The sequence below is a fragment of the Drosophila pseudoobscura genome, chromosome 2, assembly GCF_009870125.1.
Source record: "Drosophila pseudoobscura strain MV-25-SWS-2005 chromosome 2, UCI_Dpse_MV25, whole genome shotgun sequence".
Taxonomy (NCBI): domain Eukaryota; kingdom Metazoa; phylum Arthropoda; class Insecta; order Diptera; family Drosophilidae; genus Drosophila; species Drosophila pseudoobscura.
The window spans coordinates 15,193,962-15,212,498 of record NC_046679.1 but is presented as its reverse complement, the minus strand read 5'-3'; the positions used below and the strand labels follow the sequence as shown (position 1 = coordinate 15,212,498).

The window sequence follows — 18,537 nt, the reverse complement described above, 5'->3', positions numbered from 1 at the left end:
ACTTCATTAAACGTACTTTCCGATACCCCACGGGGCACACAAATCACTCTGGCCGCAGATACAAAGGCTGACGAAGCAGTGGATTGGGTGTGGCCTTAGAAATTCGACATATACCCAAACAAAGGCCTAATCGTGCAGCTGCCTCTCCCGCTCCCGCTTCCTCACCTCACCCTCACGCTCCTCACCTTGGCCACGCCTTACAATGGCTCCAGGAACTGATGCTGCCGCCTTTTGGTTGTAATCCATCAAGCGGCTTCGGTTTTGATTCGGGGGCCACTGGCACAACAAATACAGCAGCAAACAAGGCAAACAAGGCAAACGAAGGCGGAGGATTGGATTAGGAAAAGCATTGGAAAAGTGGATGCCACAAAGAGCCCAAAATGTAGCCAGCAAATTGTTTTCCATTCTCTGGGCCCGGAGATGCCTCCTGCCTGTTGTTGCGTGTCCTGGCTCTGGTTCTGGTGCCTGTCCTTGTTTCCGTTTGCTGTTTTGGGTATTTAAGCATTTAGTCAGTCGGCTGAGCCCCTTTCACTGCCGGAGTCGATCAGTCATTTTAGTTGTCATTTCATCTAGGAGTAGTTTTTTCTGCCCACTTCGTGCAATATTCCACATGAAATGAATTGAATGTAGCAACATATGACAAATTAAGCCCCAAAGCTGGCGCTGGCGCTGCGCTGGCGAATATTGTTTCAGTTGCTGGTGCTGCTGCTGCTGCTGCTGACAGCCTTGTGGCAAGAGGAATTGCTTAATTGATATGCTTTCAATTTGGGCCCTGTGCTGGCCAATGCAAGCCGCACAATTTTGTGGATTTCTTTGACAGATTCCATTCGATGGTTTTGCTCGAGTTTTGGCCACATCCCTGAACCCGATCTGATGAGATGCATTCGGTTCTTCAACATCCTTCCCTTTGACTGTTGCAGCTGATGCTGTTGTTGGTTGATGGTGCTCTTTCTCAATGCCTCACGCACATGACTTGGCCGCAAACTTTGTTATTTTCCCATGACTGTCAGGCCGGCCACAGTCCGGGGCAGCTGGGGCAAAAGTTTTTCTCCAGTTTTCGGAACTTGCAACTTTTCTCATTTGTGCGTGTGCATTGGTAAGTTCCCATCCCCTAATCTCTCTCTCTCTCTATCTCTTTCTCTCTCTGTCGCTGGCTCCCTCTGTTGCAGCTTGCAGTTCTCCCTTAGAAATGATGTCCAACTGTGCTGCTTGCCTCTGCTTCTAATAGGACAAGCACGAAACTAATCCGCAACATGACGACAAGAAAATTGAATTCTAGCAACTGTCAAATTGAATCTTCCCTGCCCCTAGTTCTCGTCTGCTCTCTCTCTCCCTCTAGACTCTGTCTGAGTCAGCAATCATGGAATCAAAGCATCAACTTTTTAGGGTAAAAGAGAACCACCTCTGCTTCCGCTTTTTGTTTTCGGGAGGCAGTGCACGTGACAGGGCCAACAGCGTCTAGGCGTCAAAAACTAAACGGACAACCCGGCTGGCCCATCACCCATCCGCAGCACCCAGCACCCTGGCACCCATCTCATAAGCTTTTCTTTTGCTGACTTTTTGGCATTGTAAATTTCATTTATTGACTCTCTCTGACACCAGCGACGAGCGACGGGCGACGGGCTCGTGATAATGACAGACTTCATCGATTACGCGATTATCGCAATGTCACTTTAGAATTTTTCGCCAAAAATGTTCCTCGTTTCAGGCGGGAAAAGCTTTTAGCTTCCGCCCTGCTCTCCATTCCCCACTCCCCACTCCCCCACCACCATTTGGCGGATGAAATTGCTGCGCTTCAAGTGTAATATCACTTAAGCTCTTAAGCAGTCAACACAGAACACAAAAAAGAACCCAAACCAGGCGAACGAACGCTTCAATTGCCGCACTTTTAGCCGCTTGCCCTGCCCTGCCATGCCCTGCCCTGGCCCCTTGAACCGCCCACATACACGAGTGGGAGTGCTCTCCCAACTGTCTCATCCAGATCGAGTACGAAAATAAAACGTCTCCTAATGTGTTGAACTGTTTAGCGCTAAAAGGATTTTGCAGTTTGAAATGCAGCCAGCGGCGGCATGAGGGCGACAATAATTGAACAATGGCACCACAAAAACATTCTGTTTGCCATTAAATTTGCATTGCCACGCCGCGGAAATGAACCAGAAAAGGAAAAGCACTTGAGCAGACAGGTGAATACAATTTTATTTCAACGATTTGCACGGTAATTGCAATGAGGCAATCAGCAACAGCAGCAGCAACAGCAACAACATCGAATTAGTCAGCTGCTCTTACAGTGCAATAGAAGTGTTTTTTCCGGAAATGTGTGCCAACAGCACAGGGGAAAGGAAAGCAAAGGAAAGGCGAGAAGAGGAAGGCGGAAATTTATGCTGCAAATGCAGGCAAACAATAAAATAACGAGTTGTCTGTGCAAGCAAATTGCATCACAAGGTGGGGCAGAGACAACAAGCTGACATCGTTTGTTGCACGTGCCAAAGTCGAGGAGGCAAATGTCTTACGCTTCCATAGCTCGCCTAACAAACGTGGCAGCGACAACACTTCAGCCCAGACCCAGACCCAGACCCAGACCCAGCCCCGCACACCCAGTTCCAGTTCCAGTTTCAGTTCCCAGACAACAAGGCTAACAAGGGACAAATGGCACCCAAGTGGCAGCAGCAACTTCGAGGCAAGCTAAATTTGGTGCATGTTTGCATATTTGTGCTCCTGTTTGTCAGAACAAAGAAAAGTCTTGGGAGCGGAGCGGAGTCGTCGAAAGGTACCATGTGTAAAAAGACCGGGCAAGCAATGCAAATATATAAAACTTTCTTTGACATTTTAAAAGTACCAGCAAAGGCCAGCAATCAGAGTAGGATAAATGCACCAATGCATCGGTTTGGAAAGATCCCTAAAAAGTGGGAGCTCTTCCGTCGATTACATATATTCTATATGTATATTATATTATTTATATTGGGACGTTGCCCGACATTTTATTCAAAAGCATATGGGGCGAAAATTAGGGCTTTCCCCCTAGTTTTATTATATACTAGCTGATCCGGCAAGCCATTTGCTGTTGTATTGCCAACTATTTATGTTGTTCCAAGCGATGTCATATGAATACTGTACAATATCCAATCAGCACTTTCGGATGAGCGGAATATTCAATATTTGGCTCGTTCTCAAATGTGAAGCAGAGAAACCATGTTGATGATGAGTGTCGATTACGTACCAGCACGCTTGTCTCCGTTCCGATTATTTTTGTTGACTTCGTTCATTAGGTGCCTGTTTAAATTGAAATTTGCGCAATTGCGACATGCTCACACGCACATTTTTGTTATCTTGTTGTGCAACTGGGCTACTATGCGTTCAATTAAAGAAATTTAATGAAAGAACTAAAGAAGAACTACTAAAGGGAAGAACATTGCATGTGTGACGGACGATCTAATCGCATTTCACAGAGTTGTCAGGAATAAAAGCAACATTGATCTGATTCCAGCAAATTTAATTACCGCGCTGTCCACAATTGTTTGCAGCCTTCTCTGTGTTTTTCAAAAAACATTTCCACATACACTGACATGGCCCCAAAATTTTACATATCCACTCCCACCCCCTCCAATGTCCAACAGTGCCGGGCCTCATTAGGCAAATCCTCAGTCCCAGTGGCCGGAGCGGAGAGCTGGGACCGCACATGTTTAATTTAAAGCTCAAATCGAAATGCTGCGTGACTTAATTAAATTGCAATGTTATCGAAGGGGAAACCATCATTTGGCCCCAGGCAGTGCCCGGGGCAATAACAATTTAGATAAACAATGGATGCGGCATGTGGCGCGTGATATGCAAACGTGCGTAATTAACCTTTTGAAATAGATACCCAGGTGTCGTTGCCCTGCCTCCCAGACCACTAATAAGTGTACATATCTACGAGTATACGTATATCCTCTGGCTAATCACGAAATGCAGCTGATGAGTCGGGCCCAAATGTTGCACGTTCGCAATCAAATTGCCGCCGCTGATGGGGCCAATTTAAGGGCTACGCCCCCCCACAATGGACTCCGATGAGGCATTACAAACTGGGACGGGGCATAATTATCAGTTAAATGCAACTATCGAAGCCAAATGCCCTTCCCCTTGACACAAGACTGCGGTTTCTTAGCCAAATGCCTTCATTGTCGGGCCATCAAAGAGACTTGCAAATGGCATTTCCAATGACATTTGAGCTCTGCTTCTGCCCCAGTCCCTGCCACACATGCTATGTAGGACAGGGATAAAGGATAACGCGCTGGGAGTGTGACTAATGCGGACTTGATGATGATTAAGTTGTTGTCCCCAGACCCATTGCGTGCGTGTTGATTGAGGGCAGATGTGGGCGTGCCTGCGTCATGACGCACAACTATTGAGAAAAGAGAGATGGCAATTGAGTCTCAAGTCTCCCAGCTTCAGCATTAGTCCCATTCCCAGTCCCCGAAGAACGTGATTCAATTAGTTGGGAAAAATACTCGTACTCGAACCGCACAAAATAAAATGAAATATACTTAAATACTTTCTGCCAATAATCAGTCAGGGGACCCTCCCGGTACAGTCACGGCACCCTTTAATTATGTTGATAATTAGTTGGCGACGTGACGGCTTTGAAGCGTGAGCCACCTCCTCTGGAGCATTGATCTTCCCCAAAAAACTCTTCAATTCACAGAGAAGGACCTCCTCAGGTCGACATTCAAGCTGGCAGTAAAGCAGAAAAATTGTCGAGATACGAAACAAGGTTGCATTCTGGACATTCGTTCTTGGGATAAGCCCCGAACCTGAACTGCCAATCATGCAGGACTGGGGCTCCTGTTCGGGCTCGTGTAGACAGAGGAGATAACAAGATGTCCCTCCAGCAGGCAGCAGCAGAAGCAGGAAGCACACACAGCTGAGGCTCCAGCTGGAGTTGGACCAACAGTGCGGCTAGAATGGAGTGACAAACACAAACTGTGAGATAAATTTGGCTTGGGAACGTTCTCATTCCTATCTGACAGCAGCAATTTCAGTTTGGGATTCGTGTTGGCAATGGGATTGAATCAGGACCTGCTGGTCCTGGTGCTCATTCTCGTTCTCGTTCTCCCAGATGCATGTCCACCTCCTGCCACCGCATTATCTGTCGCACGTGTCCATGCGTATTTGAATGCTCAATTAAATTTCGGACTGATTCGGTTTAGCCCTTAACCCAGTGTCCCTGTCCCCCCCTTGGCCAATGGCAATATTGGATTGTAATTGGGATTTTTGCATTCGCCTTTCGCCACTCGACTAACGCCATTCGCGCTTAGTCCCTAGTCCCTAGTCCCTTAGCTACCTCGTTGGCTCATGAATTATTCACTTCGTGCGCTTCCTGCTCCTATTACGGTTGCTGTTGCAATTCGATTGTCGGCCAGGACGGACAATATATTGATATGTCTAGCAGGAGGTGGAGCACGAGCTGGAGCAGGAGCAAGAGCACCTTATTCAAGCGAAGTTATTGGCAACCCATTTCTATAAGTCATGTTTACAAAACACTTACAAGTCGCAATGACGAATGAAGTTAATGAAAGTTTATTGGGCACACGGGATTGATTCAGCCATTGACGGATTGAGTGTGTGTGATAGAGTGCCGCGCCTAATGAATTTTCTCAGTTGAGCGGAAACGGAAATGTAGCGCCAATACGAGTACACTGCGATGTCTGTGTTGTGCGGGTGTGTTTCTAGCGAAGCAAACAATGGAATCGAAGGGTTTTCCACGAGCCAATTGGCAAGTTTTCAATTGTTAATGAAACTCTTTGAGGGCTTCCTTTTTTGTCTCAGCTATTAGGCGTCTTTTATCTTTCCCTGCCATTTCCCATCTCCTGCTCCCTTTTCTGCCTTTCCCAACTCCAACTTTCGCTCCTCAACTTAATCATTTGACTTTTGTCTAAAGTTTTCCTTTTTGTTCCGCTTTTCTTTGTGTTTTTTGCTGCTATTTGTATTTGTATTACATTTGTGATCTTAACAACAAATTTACATGCAAATAACTTTTTCAACTTTACCACTTCACACACACACCCATTCGAAAAACACAGATACTCACGCACACACACGCGTGTCATCTCAATTGCCACTTATCAGCTCATCGATGAGGTTGGCCAAAGTTTTTGTTTTTATACCCGATACTCAAAATGAGTATTGGGGTATATTAGATTTGTGGTAAAAGTGGATGTGTGTAACGTCCAGAAGGAATCGTTTCCGACCCCATAAAGTATATATATTCTTGATCAGCATCAATAGCCGAGTCGATTGAGCCATGTCTGTCTGTCCGTCTGTCCGTCCGTCCGTCTGTCCGTCTGTCCGTCTGTCCGTCCCCTTCAGCGCCTAATGCTCAAAGACTATAAGAGCTAGAGCAACGATGTTTTGGATCCAGACTTCTGTGATATGTCACTGCTACAAAAATATTTCAAAACTTTGCCCCGCCCACTTCCGCCCCCACAAAGGGCGAAAATCTGTAGCATCCACAATTTTCAAGATACGATAAAACCAAAAACGCAGAATCGTAGAGAATGACCATATCTTTTAGACTGCAGAATCTGAATTGGATCGTATTATTATTATAGCCAGCATCAAGAAAACAATTTCATTTTTTCTCGCCCTGTCTCTCTCTAACACACACGTAGCATAGGCGGCTTTGCTTAGAGTAAAACATTAGCGCCTAGATCTCAGAGACTATAAAAGCTAGAGCAACCAAATTTCGTATCCACACTCCTAATATATCAGACCGAGACGAGTTTGTTTCAAAATTTCGCCACACCCCCTTCCGCCCCCGCAAAGGATGCAAATCTGGGGATATTCACAAATCTCAGAGACTATTAACGCTAGAGTAACCAAATTTGGAATCCGCACTCCTCTTGGATCTCACTATAAAACGTGTATCTCAAAATTTCGCCCCACCCCCTTCCGCCCACACAAAGGACGAAAATCTGTTGCATCCACAATATTTCAGATTTGAGAAAACTAAAAACGCAGAATCATAGATAACGACCATATCTATCAGATTGCTGATTCTGGATCAGATCAGATCATTTTTATAGCCAAAAGGAACAAATCAATTTGCAGTGGCTACGCAGCGCCCGACGTCACGCTCAGACTGATTTTCTGTCTCTCTCGCACGCACTCTTTGTCGTGTCGTTAAATATTAGCGGCGTCTGCCGGAGGAGAGCCATACTGACTTAGTATCGGGTATAACCGTAGAGTTGCGGTGTCCGCAGCAACTCACAACGTTCCCCCTCGTTTTTGTACTTTTTCTTGGCCTGAAGGCAAAACTTTTGCAGTTGTTATTCCATCTCATCTCTGTTTGTGTTTTGTGTTTTGTGTATTCGTATTTTATTGAAATCGTTAAGGATCCGTGAAACAAATCGCACGAATCGACATCTCCGGCTGGCATTAATCTGTGATTTTAATGCGGCCACATTAATTCCAGCCTAAGCCGGAGTCCTTTAATAGCCGTAATGTGTTGACGACCCCGCACAAATGTGTCCTCCCAGAGCTCATGACGACATCGGGGGGAATTGGACTGAGGCTGGGGCTGGGGCTGGGGCTGGGGCTGGGGCTGGAGGTGCTTATAATCATAAATTACGACCAGGACCACATGCGGTCGCCTGTTTGGACTCGTAAAGGATATGGTGGGGCAGGGATTGCAGGACGAATGGGGAGGGATCCTTTGATGCACTACTAGGGCTTAACGTGAATTATTTGCATTGCGGTCGGGTGACCACCAGCCTCAGCGGCAGTACGCAGAACGCAGCCTCTCCAGGTGCGGAGTAAGCCATGCATTGACCTTTGGCCCGCAGGCAGCTGCACCTGCACCAGCATCGCCATCCACACCTGCCACTCCACTCTCCTTCAGCGTACAGTTTATAATTGAATTGCTCGGCCGGTCAAATGTACGCACAGCTGCCCCAGTGCAGCTGCAGCTGGACTGCATCTGGCGGTGGGTAATTAAAATGCATTTCGCTGCAGGATTTAATTGTGCATTTTGTCCACCCCCCGACATACGACCTCTATTAGGTGGTGGAGGCAGACGCCTGACCGATTCCTGCCGCACCTTGTGCCATTTAAAATGCATGACATGCTTCAAAATGCTTGCATTCCGGAAAGGGGTAGCCTGCGGATTGGGGTTGACTAAACAGCAGGAGCCTGCGTGGGGGCCCCACACTCTGAATAAAGCGCAGTGTGGCACAGACAATCCCTGCAGTGCAGCTCCACTGGCTGGCTGGCTGGCTGGCTATCCTGATTAAGCGGCGAAGTTTAATTTTCATTTTCGCCGGGCTTTAACTCGAGCTTAAGCAATCAATTTCCGGTCCTGTCCGCATGCCGCCATAGAGATAGAGCCATTGATTAATTGATTGCTATAGTGGTTCTCTTAGCTGTTTCTAAAGTTATTGAACAGTTATTCTTTTTTTATATCTGGATCTGTTCTGGTGTCTATATTAGTTTCTATCCATAGATGTTCTTCTTCAGAGATGTTCCTACATTTGTTTCTGTGGTTTTTCTGTAGTTGTTTCTACAGTGGTTTCTATAGAGGTTTCTATAGAGGTTTCTATAGAGGTCATAGTTGTTCCTAAAGTTCATCCTTCAGTTGTTCCTGCTGCTGGTTTAGGTTTTTGGTTATTTTAATACCCTGCTTTCTATATCTTTTCCAAAAGCTAAATCGCAATGGAACCCTGCCCTCCCCCCCTTTGGATCGAATTTGAATTCGCAAATGACGCTCCGCCCCTCGCTGTTTGCTAACCAATTTCGCTCGGTCTCGCTTTTTTGCCAAGTAAATATGCGTTTAAGCAAATATTTTAGCTTGTTGAGAGTTTGGCTTTTTGTTGTTTCACTCTCTTTTTTTCCTGTTATGTTTCGTTTTCAGCTCGCCCTCTGTTTTTTGTAATTTCGTTGGTGGCAAAATATTTGCTTTTAATTCCGGTTACTTTCAATCTGCCATTATAAGAACGCTACCAAAATGGCGGGGGGAGCACGGGTCACATCCGGTAGCGGATGTTGTCATAGCGACAATAATGCTGCTGGCCAAGTGATCAAATTTTTTTTCAACATGAGAAACCTACCGGAAAAGGTTTTCTGCTTTGGATTCCATGGTCAGAATAAAATATGGGAATACTGTAGAAAGTATCAATATCTTATGAGGAATTTAATTAATTAAGGAATTCTGTCATTTAAAATCAAGTAAATACTTTATTAACCAACATTGAACCAACATTGTGCCGCTTAAGCCCAATATTTAATTTTAAATAATTCAAAAGATTGTGACCAGAAATCTGCGGATTTGGCATGGCCGCATTAATGTGTTGTGACAACTTGACAATGGAATTCTCATTTAAATGTTAAAGCGGGTTTTACCAATATAAATTTTGCTTTAATAATTAATGCGATAAAATTACATAGTGCTTCCCACATACGAGAGAATGTGTATGGAAGCCTGTGTGTGATGTCCGTCAGGCAGAGTGCGTGAAAAGCGGAAGTAGCAAACCGGAAGCCGCAATGACAGGCAACCTCATGAATTAATGCGGCTTGTCCTGTCGTTCTCTGTCCTGTCTGTTCTGTTCGGTTGTGCTCTGATCTGTTCTGCCGTGTAGTGTGGAATGTTGTGTGCGCTGGTGATATGTTATTATTCAATTTACGTATTGTTGAAAAGCTTCCCCTGCATTCCGCTGTATTGGTTTCCGCCTTTTGTAATCCTCTCATGCAATGGATACTCATACCTGCAGCCAAAGTAGCAATCATTACCAATTAATAAACAATACAAAAAAATACGATCCAATCGTCAGTTTAATTTTTGTTTTCCCGATTAACTGATTGGAAACAGTAAAAAGCATTTTTAATGCTGGTTTAAAGACGATTATCAAGCAGTGGAATGATGCTCTTTGCACATTGACTAACGAGGTATTCTTCGCGTTTTTATGTGGCTGGTTTTTTAATATTTCGCTGTTGACATCACTCAGACTGTCTCTCCACAGGCTCCCTTCATATTTCACTCGCTGTTGGTTGTTAAATTTTATTAAAATTTGCGCCCATTTGCCATAATTTGTATTATTTCATTCCACCCACATGCCGAATGACAGCAAAGACCCTCGAGTGCTGCTCGTGGGCTTGGGGCCGCAGATGAGTTTGACAAGCAAATAAGATATAGAGGCAAAGGCAGAGGCACAGGCAGATGGAAAGGCAGTAGCTGTGGCATTGGCAGTGGAAGCAAAAATAAATGAACACAAAGGAGAGAGAGGTCTGGCTGAATGGCGTGGCATACACATATGTGGAGGAACGCCATACCTCCCTAAAGCACCATTTGTTGCAATCAAATGAAATGCCAGGCAGCAGGCGAATTGACAGGCACCCAGGCACCCCCCCACCCCACCCCAGTCATATCCGTATTTTCATTTCCCATTTTTCGGCAGGCGACGAGTGCAGCGCTTTATGAAAAAGCATTTTTAATTTCCATCGGTCGTCGCTGAGCTTGGTCTGTTAAGCGGGTAATCCATTTACAGGTAAATGCATTTATTTTCACTTTGGTTACATTTATTTTGTATCGAGTGTTTGCCAAATGAAATAACAACAAGCACTCGATTCAATCAGGACGAGCAGCTCTTTATGCCACATCGCTCATACCCATACCGTACGCTGACATTTGATTTGCTTTGCATGATAAATAAGAAGCGACACAACGGGAAAAGGCAATCATTCAAGAGCGAGACTGCCATCATTTATTAATGCTAATGCATTTCGCATTAATCCCAAGCTATGGCTATGGCTATGGCTCCGACTCCTACTCCGACTCCGACTCCCAAAAAGCAAGCTAATGGGTAAATGCAATCCAAGGAATGAAAATAAATTGCCGAAAATTAGTTAAAACGCATTTGATGCTTTCTAAGTTCAGCTTTCCCCTGCTGACATCCACGTGCCCAGAAGACGTAAGGGGCAGGGTAAACGGGTACTGGCAACATTAATAGTTATACAACAGCTGACATATTGATAAATGAGCGCTGAAGCAGCAGCCGTGGAAACAGCGGCAGGAGAGCTGGAACTATTTCGCTCGAAAAATGGCGCAAGGCTAAGTTTTCGGTGGGTGGGGCGTGAAAACAGGAGAGAAATGGCTCCAGCGTGAGAATTTTCCGAGCTCCAACATACACGCATTCCCCACACAAACACATACAGGGGTGCAAAACAAATGCGTGTACATATTTCTGCAGCTGTGATTCCTTTTCCAGCAAGCAGAGCGAAGCAAAAGCACAACCATTCGACTTCGAATGCTTTGCAATGAGTCAATTTTTTAACATTTATTTGACAGAAATTTTCATTTATTTTCGGCTTTTGCCGACTGGCTGACTGAATGACTACTGGAGTAGAAAAATTTAATTAAATTGAAATTAATTTGACAGGATATTGCAGGCGCCACCAGAACTATTAATAATGCCCCATGTGGTAAGGGTAATGGCAGTGGCAGTGGCAGTGGCCGTCGGAGTGGGTGTTTGAGCCTCGGTGCATGTGAGTGAGCGTTTCGGGACAAGACAAATGTGAGCCAAATAAATTCTCATGTTGCGCTTTTGACTCGCTCGCTTTTCCCGTCAAAATTGCACAAAGAAAAGCGGAAAACAGCGGAACATAGCGGCACAGAGAACAGACAAAATAGCGAAACCTACAGACTTCCAACCACCCCCCCCTTCGCACACTCTAGGCTCGTGTGAGCCTCAATAAATCATTGCATACATTCGAAGCTGAGGAAAATACGCAATTTTCCAGCCAGCGGCACATAATTAATTAAATTTAACTTTTAAGCACTCAGCCATACCCCAGCAATATCACTCATACGCACAGTTGCTGCCGCTCTGGCCTGGCGCCGCCGACACTTGGCATTGACATACGCACAAATAAATAGACGCTATAAATTCAATTCCCATTCTCGTGGTCGAACTCGTACGGATTCACGCTCCCAGTCCCAGTCCCAGTCTTAGTCCCAATCCCATTCTCATTTGCCATTTCCCTATTTGCTTTCTCATTGAGCAAACGTGCCCGAAATATTTTCCCCTTACAATGCAAAAACTTTCGTTTAGGTGTGCTATAAATCGCGTGCTCTTTCAGTTTTGGTGCCGCTCGAATGCTGACAGCTCTACAGCTGTAAAGCTGAGACTCTTCCGAGTTGTGGGCGTGGCACATCATTTTAAGGTTCAGCGGGAAAAGAAGAAGGACATCGCGGAGGAGGAAAGGACAGAAAATGCCAGTTCACGCAGGAAAACGTGCTAAAGTCAAATAAATAACAAAACATTGGCGGACAGCGAATGAATTTATGGCCAAGGCACAGGCAGAAAAAGTGAAAAATTTTCAAGCAATTGGATTAGGAAAAGGCGAATGCTTGATAGAGTGGAAACAGAAGTCGGCTCGGTCCTCGCTGGATATCTCATTCCCAGACTGGCCAGAAATGAGATTAATGATTTTTTAAATGTCTTGCAAAGCAGCAGCACAGTGCCCAAAACTGCCCCTTCAGACAACCCAGTGGATGAGCTGGGGAATCCACTCCAAGTGACTGACAACTGACGGCGACAATGATGGAGCAGAGATCCGCAGAGTCCTGTTGAACCGAGTCGCTTCGGTGTCGAGTGCCCTGTGCACATCATTGGGCATTAGGTATGCATGCCGTAGTGCCTGGGCCTCGCACTCGGAAAGATGTTGAGCAATGCGACCAGAGACAATGACAACGAACGACAACGGGAGCTCCAGGACCAGCAGCAGCAGGAGCCCGAGCAGGAGCAGAAGCAGAAGCATAAGGAAAATGGTAGCCGGGTTCGATAATGAAGTTAAAAATTCCATACATACAAATACAAACAGACAGGCAGGGCAGGGCGAAAGGGAGGCCAGGCCGCACGAGTGTCTGAAAAAGAGGAAGATAGTGTCAGAGACAAGGATGCAGTTGTTGTTGCTGCTGTTGCTGCTGTGCGGCATTTGCCTTTGGTATTTATGAGTACGTTGTCCTTGATATGCCTGCGGAATTACTAAATGTCTCTCACTTGACACTAACTCACACGCACACAGACATGCAAAGATACGCACAGACACATACGCCTCATCAGCCATTCACTCATTCATTCACTCTCTGACTCTGACTCTGACTCTGACTGTTTTTGCTTAACACTGTCCGCAATATGTTTATTGCCACGCCCCAAAGTTGCACACGTACACCTTCTTTCCCCCCCTACTACTTATACTATTACGGGTACATATATATATATTTTTATCTTTTACGTGCAGCTATGAGCTCAAGGCGAAATTTAAATAGAAATAGCATGTTGATGTTATTTGGAGTAGGTTCATATTTAATTTAATATGCGAGACGCCTTCTACTTTCATCTCTCTTTCTCCCTCGCTCTCTTTAGTTTCTGCATGTGTGTGCGTGTGTGCGTGTGTCTGTGTGTTATAAATATTTTAATTTATTTTGTCGAGAACTCGCAAGGATGGATGTGCACTGCTCTCTTTAATCCGCCGTAGACGAAGGCTGCAGTCGAGAGCTGTTCGAGCGAATCCCCCGATGCTGGATGTATGTAAGCTCTGCCAAGACGAGCGACAATCCCAATGCATTTTGGGGAATGCCAGTCCCAGTGCCACCCCTAAGAATGCTGCAGTTCCGCCTTCTTGTTTGCCCTTGTCACACACACTTCGATTGCGTGTGTACGCTGTCGGAGAACAAAAACTTCACGATTCCGTCTAGATAAATAAAAGTGCGCCGCCTGGGGGACTGTACAAAGCAGGACGAGGTGCGGGTTGCAGGGTGCATGGTACAGAGCACAGCGCACAGGGCACAGGGCTTAGGGATGATGGGACCACGCCCTTACCCAGAATCAGAAACTCAAGTGGCAACAAGTGTAAGTGGGCTGATCGACCAAGTGCAGATAACCAGTCAAGTGGTCTGAGAGACCTACATAAGCAGGTGCCAGGCAGGGCAACTGAAGGAACTCGTCTCTAGATTGTGTATGAAATCAGGCAGAATGAGAAACCAATTTGTGTGGAAAATACAAAGGCAACAGCAACAGCAACAACAACAACAACAGCAACGAAATTAAATTGGCCGAAGGGTTTAAGTTTTTCCTTTGCTCCACGCGACTCCACTTCCCTCTTCCAAATCTCTTTCGAATTCTCCCAACCGCTTCGCGAATTTTGAAGGTGAAGTCGGTCGAAAACATCGCTGAAAGCAAAACTTTTCCCAAGTCGCTGCTAAAGTCGATGGCAATAAATATTATTGGTAACTTTTTCGTTTTCATTCGGCCAGGGAAGGAATTTTAATTCAATGCGAGCCAGCGAAAACCTCAGAAAAGGTTAGAGCCGGAAACATAACCAAGACTTAGCCACAAAGAAGCCAACTCTGAATTATTTAAACAGAAAAATAGTTAAAGTTCAACAGCAGAAAGTCCGTACAGTACACTGTGCGTGTGTGTGCCTGGTTAACCGGGTCGGGGCCCAGCATTACGGGATCATTTTCCGCCCTCCTCCTACACAAATGAAGCCCCAAAGCCACTGGCGGAGTGTGTGTGCGTTGGGGGAAAACTGGATGGCCACTAAACGTGGGCCCAGTGTGCGACGCAGTGGAAATGCACTCGAATAAACACAAAATTTATATGAACACTGGAAAGACAGATTAGGGCGGGAAGATTGGGGGTGCTCGGGTGTGCCTGCTTTGTGTACTTTTTGTGGGAGCAAACAATAGCAATTTTTGCGTTTTATAAATTCCTTTGGTTCCTGCCTTTAGCCTGCTTTATGGCACATTTCCATTTGTGCCACAGAAGAAGCCACAAACGAACAAACGAAAGAGACATTGCTGTTTCCCATCTAAGCAAACCATTTAGCATAGCATACTTTTGAGAGCATTGTCAAAGTTCTGGTCGTCCTGGGCAAAACTTTTTTGATCGACCCAAAGTACGGCATCACTTTTGTGGAGTTGCAGCAGCTTTGCAGCAGGTGCCCCGTGCCCGTCGACAAATGCTTTCCGCTCTGTGGCCGTAATGGAGCCCCAGCACAGACATCAGAGCTCCAGGCCCTTCCTCGTTTCTGACTTTTGGTCACATAAAACTCAATTGAGTCGTTAAAAATACAAAAATGTGATAAATAATCAAATTACATGTACTTGATGCTTGCCCAGCCCAGATTCAGGGCTTAAATATTTTTATGACGTCGACATTTTTTTTGTGTCAATTTTTATATATTCCTGATTCTACATTATTTATGGCAAAATCGTTGATGATTTGGCTTTCAGCTAATACCGCGTGGATTTGCCAGTTTTCAATTATAGCATGATATTCCCGGGCATGGGCCCGGGAAGGCCTTTGCCGTACGTATTCCATGCCATCCGTACGGTTTAAATTTCCAATTAGATCGGAAAGCAAACTAATTTCATGCAAATTGCTGGCACTACAAAAATATCTTTCACTGCGAATCTTCGTTGCGAAATTCTGTCAAAATTGTGCGTTGATCAGTTGAGTTTTTCGTTTTACATTTTTCACTTTTCGTTTGTTTTATTTGACGGCCAAAATTGCCCGCATTGAAACCGAAGTTTTAGCACATGACTCGGATGGGTTTCGGAACGGCATCGGCATCGGCATCGCATTCCTCTGAGCTCTGAGTGCTGTCATTTAAACAGATTAATGTGCTGCCATCAATGGCATGTCATGTTCCATGACGCGTCGCTTCGATGCTATTATGCATTTGATTGGCATTTGTTTGTGCACAGCAATCAGGCACTATACTATACTCTTCCACCAGCACAAGCCTGTCAAAACCGACAGATGTGGGAGAGCACAGTCAGACCACTGAATCTGTCAACAGGTAAATGGTAAATGTAATTTTCGTGTGGAGCATTTTAATTAGCCGTAAGTCGATAGTCGCAAAAAAGGGCAAACGCTGACAGCTCTTTGATGTGCCCCTGACACTATCCGGCTGGTGGATGTTGCCCCCTGACACTGTCCAGCATCATCAGGGACCAGAGTACGTCAGCACTACGGACGTCCGCGGACATTAATGGGTAGAATTCACAGTCTTGGCGACACTGTCAGACACCCGTGTCAGAGGGCCATTTGATATGCCCCTGACAGTTAGCACATTTGGCGCATTTTTTTCTGGCTCACTTTCTTTTTTTCCCCCCCCCTTTTTATACAGCGCCCTGACAGACCGGACCAGAGTGCCGATCCACCGCTGACAGCTTACAACATTTGACTGGCTATTTTTGGGGCGGCATTTAGTCATTTTAGCGGGTCCGTTTGATCAAAGGTAAAACACTTAAGCACATAGCGGCTGCTCGGACTCGGACGCCTGCGATCCGATCTCTATTTGCTCTGAATGCTTAGCCTAAACATACAAACTTATCGTCTAAAGTGATATAGGGGGACATGGGGACATAGGGACTATATTCCTAGTCAAGCGTCGCCGCAGCGCACGTCGCAGCTCTCCTGGGTGCAGAAGCGGTTCCGGTTGCCGTTGCAGCCCTTGTAGGTGAAGGATCGGCAGATGCCCTTGTCGTAATACCACCGGGTGACCGCCTTGGTCTGGTCCTTGCTGTTGCAGAAGTTTCCCTCGTTACGGCCCACATAGCAGTTGACATTGTCTGAAAGGCAAAAATTCACTTGTTAATTGTTTTCGGGAAATGGTCTCTCGCGATGCGCTCCAGTGCCGCTCGTTTGGCCTCATTTGGTGCAATTAAATGCTTTTGTTTATATGGGACACAAGGCAAACGGCAGAATATTTCATAATTCCCTGGCCACGTTGCAGTCATAAGCGCAAAAAATAGAACAATTTCGTAGCCAGAATTGACTGACGGGCAGAACTTGGCAAGACCCAGAACACTGCAGCTATTAAAATGTACTCAGTACGAGTAGAAATGATATATAGCATTAAGTTCTGTCGATAATCAAGTAATATTACGACATCGGTCTTTACTTTGTAGAGCTAGTACGCATCGATCATTATTCAAGGGGATATACGATGCCGTCGTCTGATAATTCCTCTAAGATGCCCTGTTTCTGAATTCCTCCTCTACGATGACAATGCTCTCATTTTGTCAGTCCTCTGCGAGACCATGTGGCGTCTGAGTCATTCGAACTATTTCTAATTATTGTCCAGAGCGGTAATTTAGCAGTTTTACGAGCCAGATTTTGTTGCTTGCCCCAGTACTTACTCAGCTCCTTGCATACCGCATCAGTGCCAGCGCTCGACGCCTCAATTTGCGCGGTCTGTGTCAATAGAATGACGGACAGGAGGCCGACGAGTGTCGCCCAGAGAAACGTCAAATTGATTTTCAATTTCATGTTTTTCACGCGGCGAACAACGAAGGGGAATGAAGCGGCACCAGCTGCGTCTGCGGCTCTTGGCTATAGAGGTGTTCTCGTGTGTGGTTGGACAGAAACTGGCAGAAGAGCACAACGGAATGGCAGACCACAGCAGACCAGGCCGGGCCAGAGGCTGTTCCAATATTTTCGTTTCTGGTATTTTTAAGTAATTTGCGCTACTTTCGAGCAGAAAACGTGCGAGTCGATACGATCCAATCCGAAGTAGACTGAATAAAGAACTCACAGTCTGTGGGCATTTTCAGTTTATATACGAAATGCCGGAAATTGTTCGTACAGTTTTCGTACGACCCATACCTAATCCCATTCGCCAGATACTTGGGCAGGTTCTGCTTCGGCTGCTGCTTCGGAAATTCGAAATATATTTCGAGCATTGAGAGCTTGACAGCTTTCTGGTATGCTCAATACGCATCTCCAACCATATAACAATCCAACAATCCATCAGTCCATGCATCTGTCCATCCATTCATCCGACCCGTGGCCCGCCCGTGTCCATCAGCGCTAAGTAGGAGAAGATATTTTCGGTCAACAAAAGTCTCGTTGGTCCCACCGTTGCGCCGCGTCGCAGGGGCCAAATTGCACTTAGTTTTATCTTGGGGCGTTTACTTTGCGCTCGTTTGCATAATTTCCAACTTATTGAATATTTTCCACATAATTAATTTTAATTATTTGTGTTTCTTTCGGGCGTTTGAATTAATTTAGATAAGAGGCGGTGCGGCGTGCTGGGGTCGGAAAAGGGCCAAAAGGGTCGCGCACTGCAGTCACTGGGGATCTCTCTGCCATTGTCTCTAATTACAATGGGCGGCATTTGTTTTGGGCATTTTTTTTTTGGTCTGTGCCTCTGCTTTATTTCTTTTTTGGTTTCTTGGCAAGTGGCTCTGGCATCGGTTCGCGCGTTCTTCTCTCCCAGTTCTCCCATTTTATATTTTCCGCACTGTTGTTGCTCCTATTTCGGCGAGAAAAAAGAAAAAATCAATCTTCATTTAAAATTCAATTTAATGCGCTGCGTGCATAAAGGAAGTTCCACAGCGTCTTGGCCCCTTGTCCTGGGCCTTTGCCATCGGTCATCAAGAGTATTGTGTTCGTCGGGAGAAAATTAAAACAAAAAAAAAAAGAATTGTATATATTTTGGACTCGCTGACGCATCAAAGAGAATTTGCTCGGTGGTGTCGCGTGTCGCGAATGCCGCACA

At 45.6% G+C, this 18,537-nt stretch overlaps 1 protein-coding gene across 1 annotated transcript; it reads right to left on the bottom strand.

The window, feature by feature from the left end:
* Positions 1 to 16,290: 16,290 nt before the first annotated feature.
* Positions 16,291 to 17,567, bottom strand: LOC4801826 (kunitz-type serine protease inhibitor Hg1). The gene is made up of 2 exons (XM_001358822.4): positions 17,177 to 17,567; positions 16,291 to 16,606 (listed from the first exon to the last, which is right to left on the bottom strand). The coding sequence occupies exons 1-2, from the start codon at positions 17,304 to 17,306 to the stop codon at positions 16,419 to 16,421; spliced, it is 318 nt and encodes a 105-aa protein (XP_001358859.3). The 5' UTR covers positions 17,307 to 17,567; the 3' UTR covers positions 16,291 to 16,418.
* Between the last annotated feature and the right edge of the window lie 970 nt (positions 17,568 to 18,537).

Coding starts and splice junctions, on each gene's coding strand:
- LOC4801826 (XM_001358822.4), bottom strand. CDS start 17,306: ATGAAATTGAAAATCAATTTGACGTTTCTCTGGGCGACACTCGTCGGC. Junction 16,607..17,176: donor TGCGGTATGCAAGGAGCTGA/GTAAGTACTGGG, acceptor TTTGCCTTTCAG/ACAATGTCAACTGCTATGTG.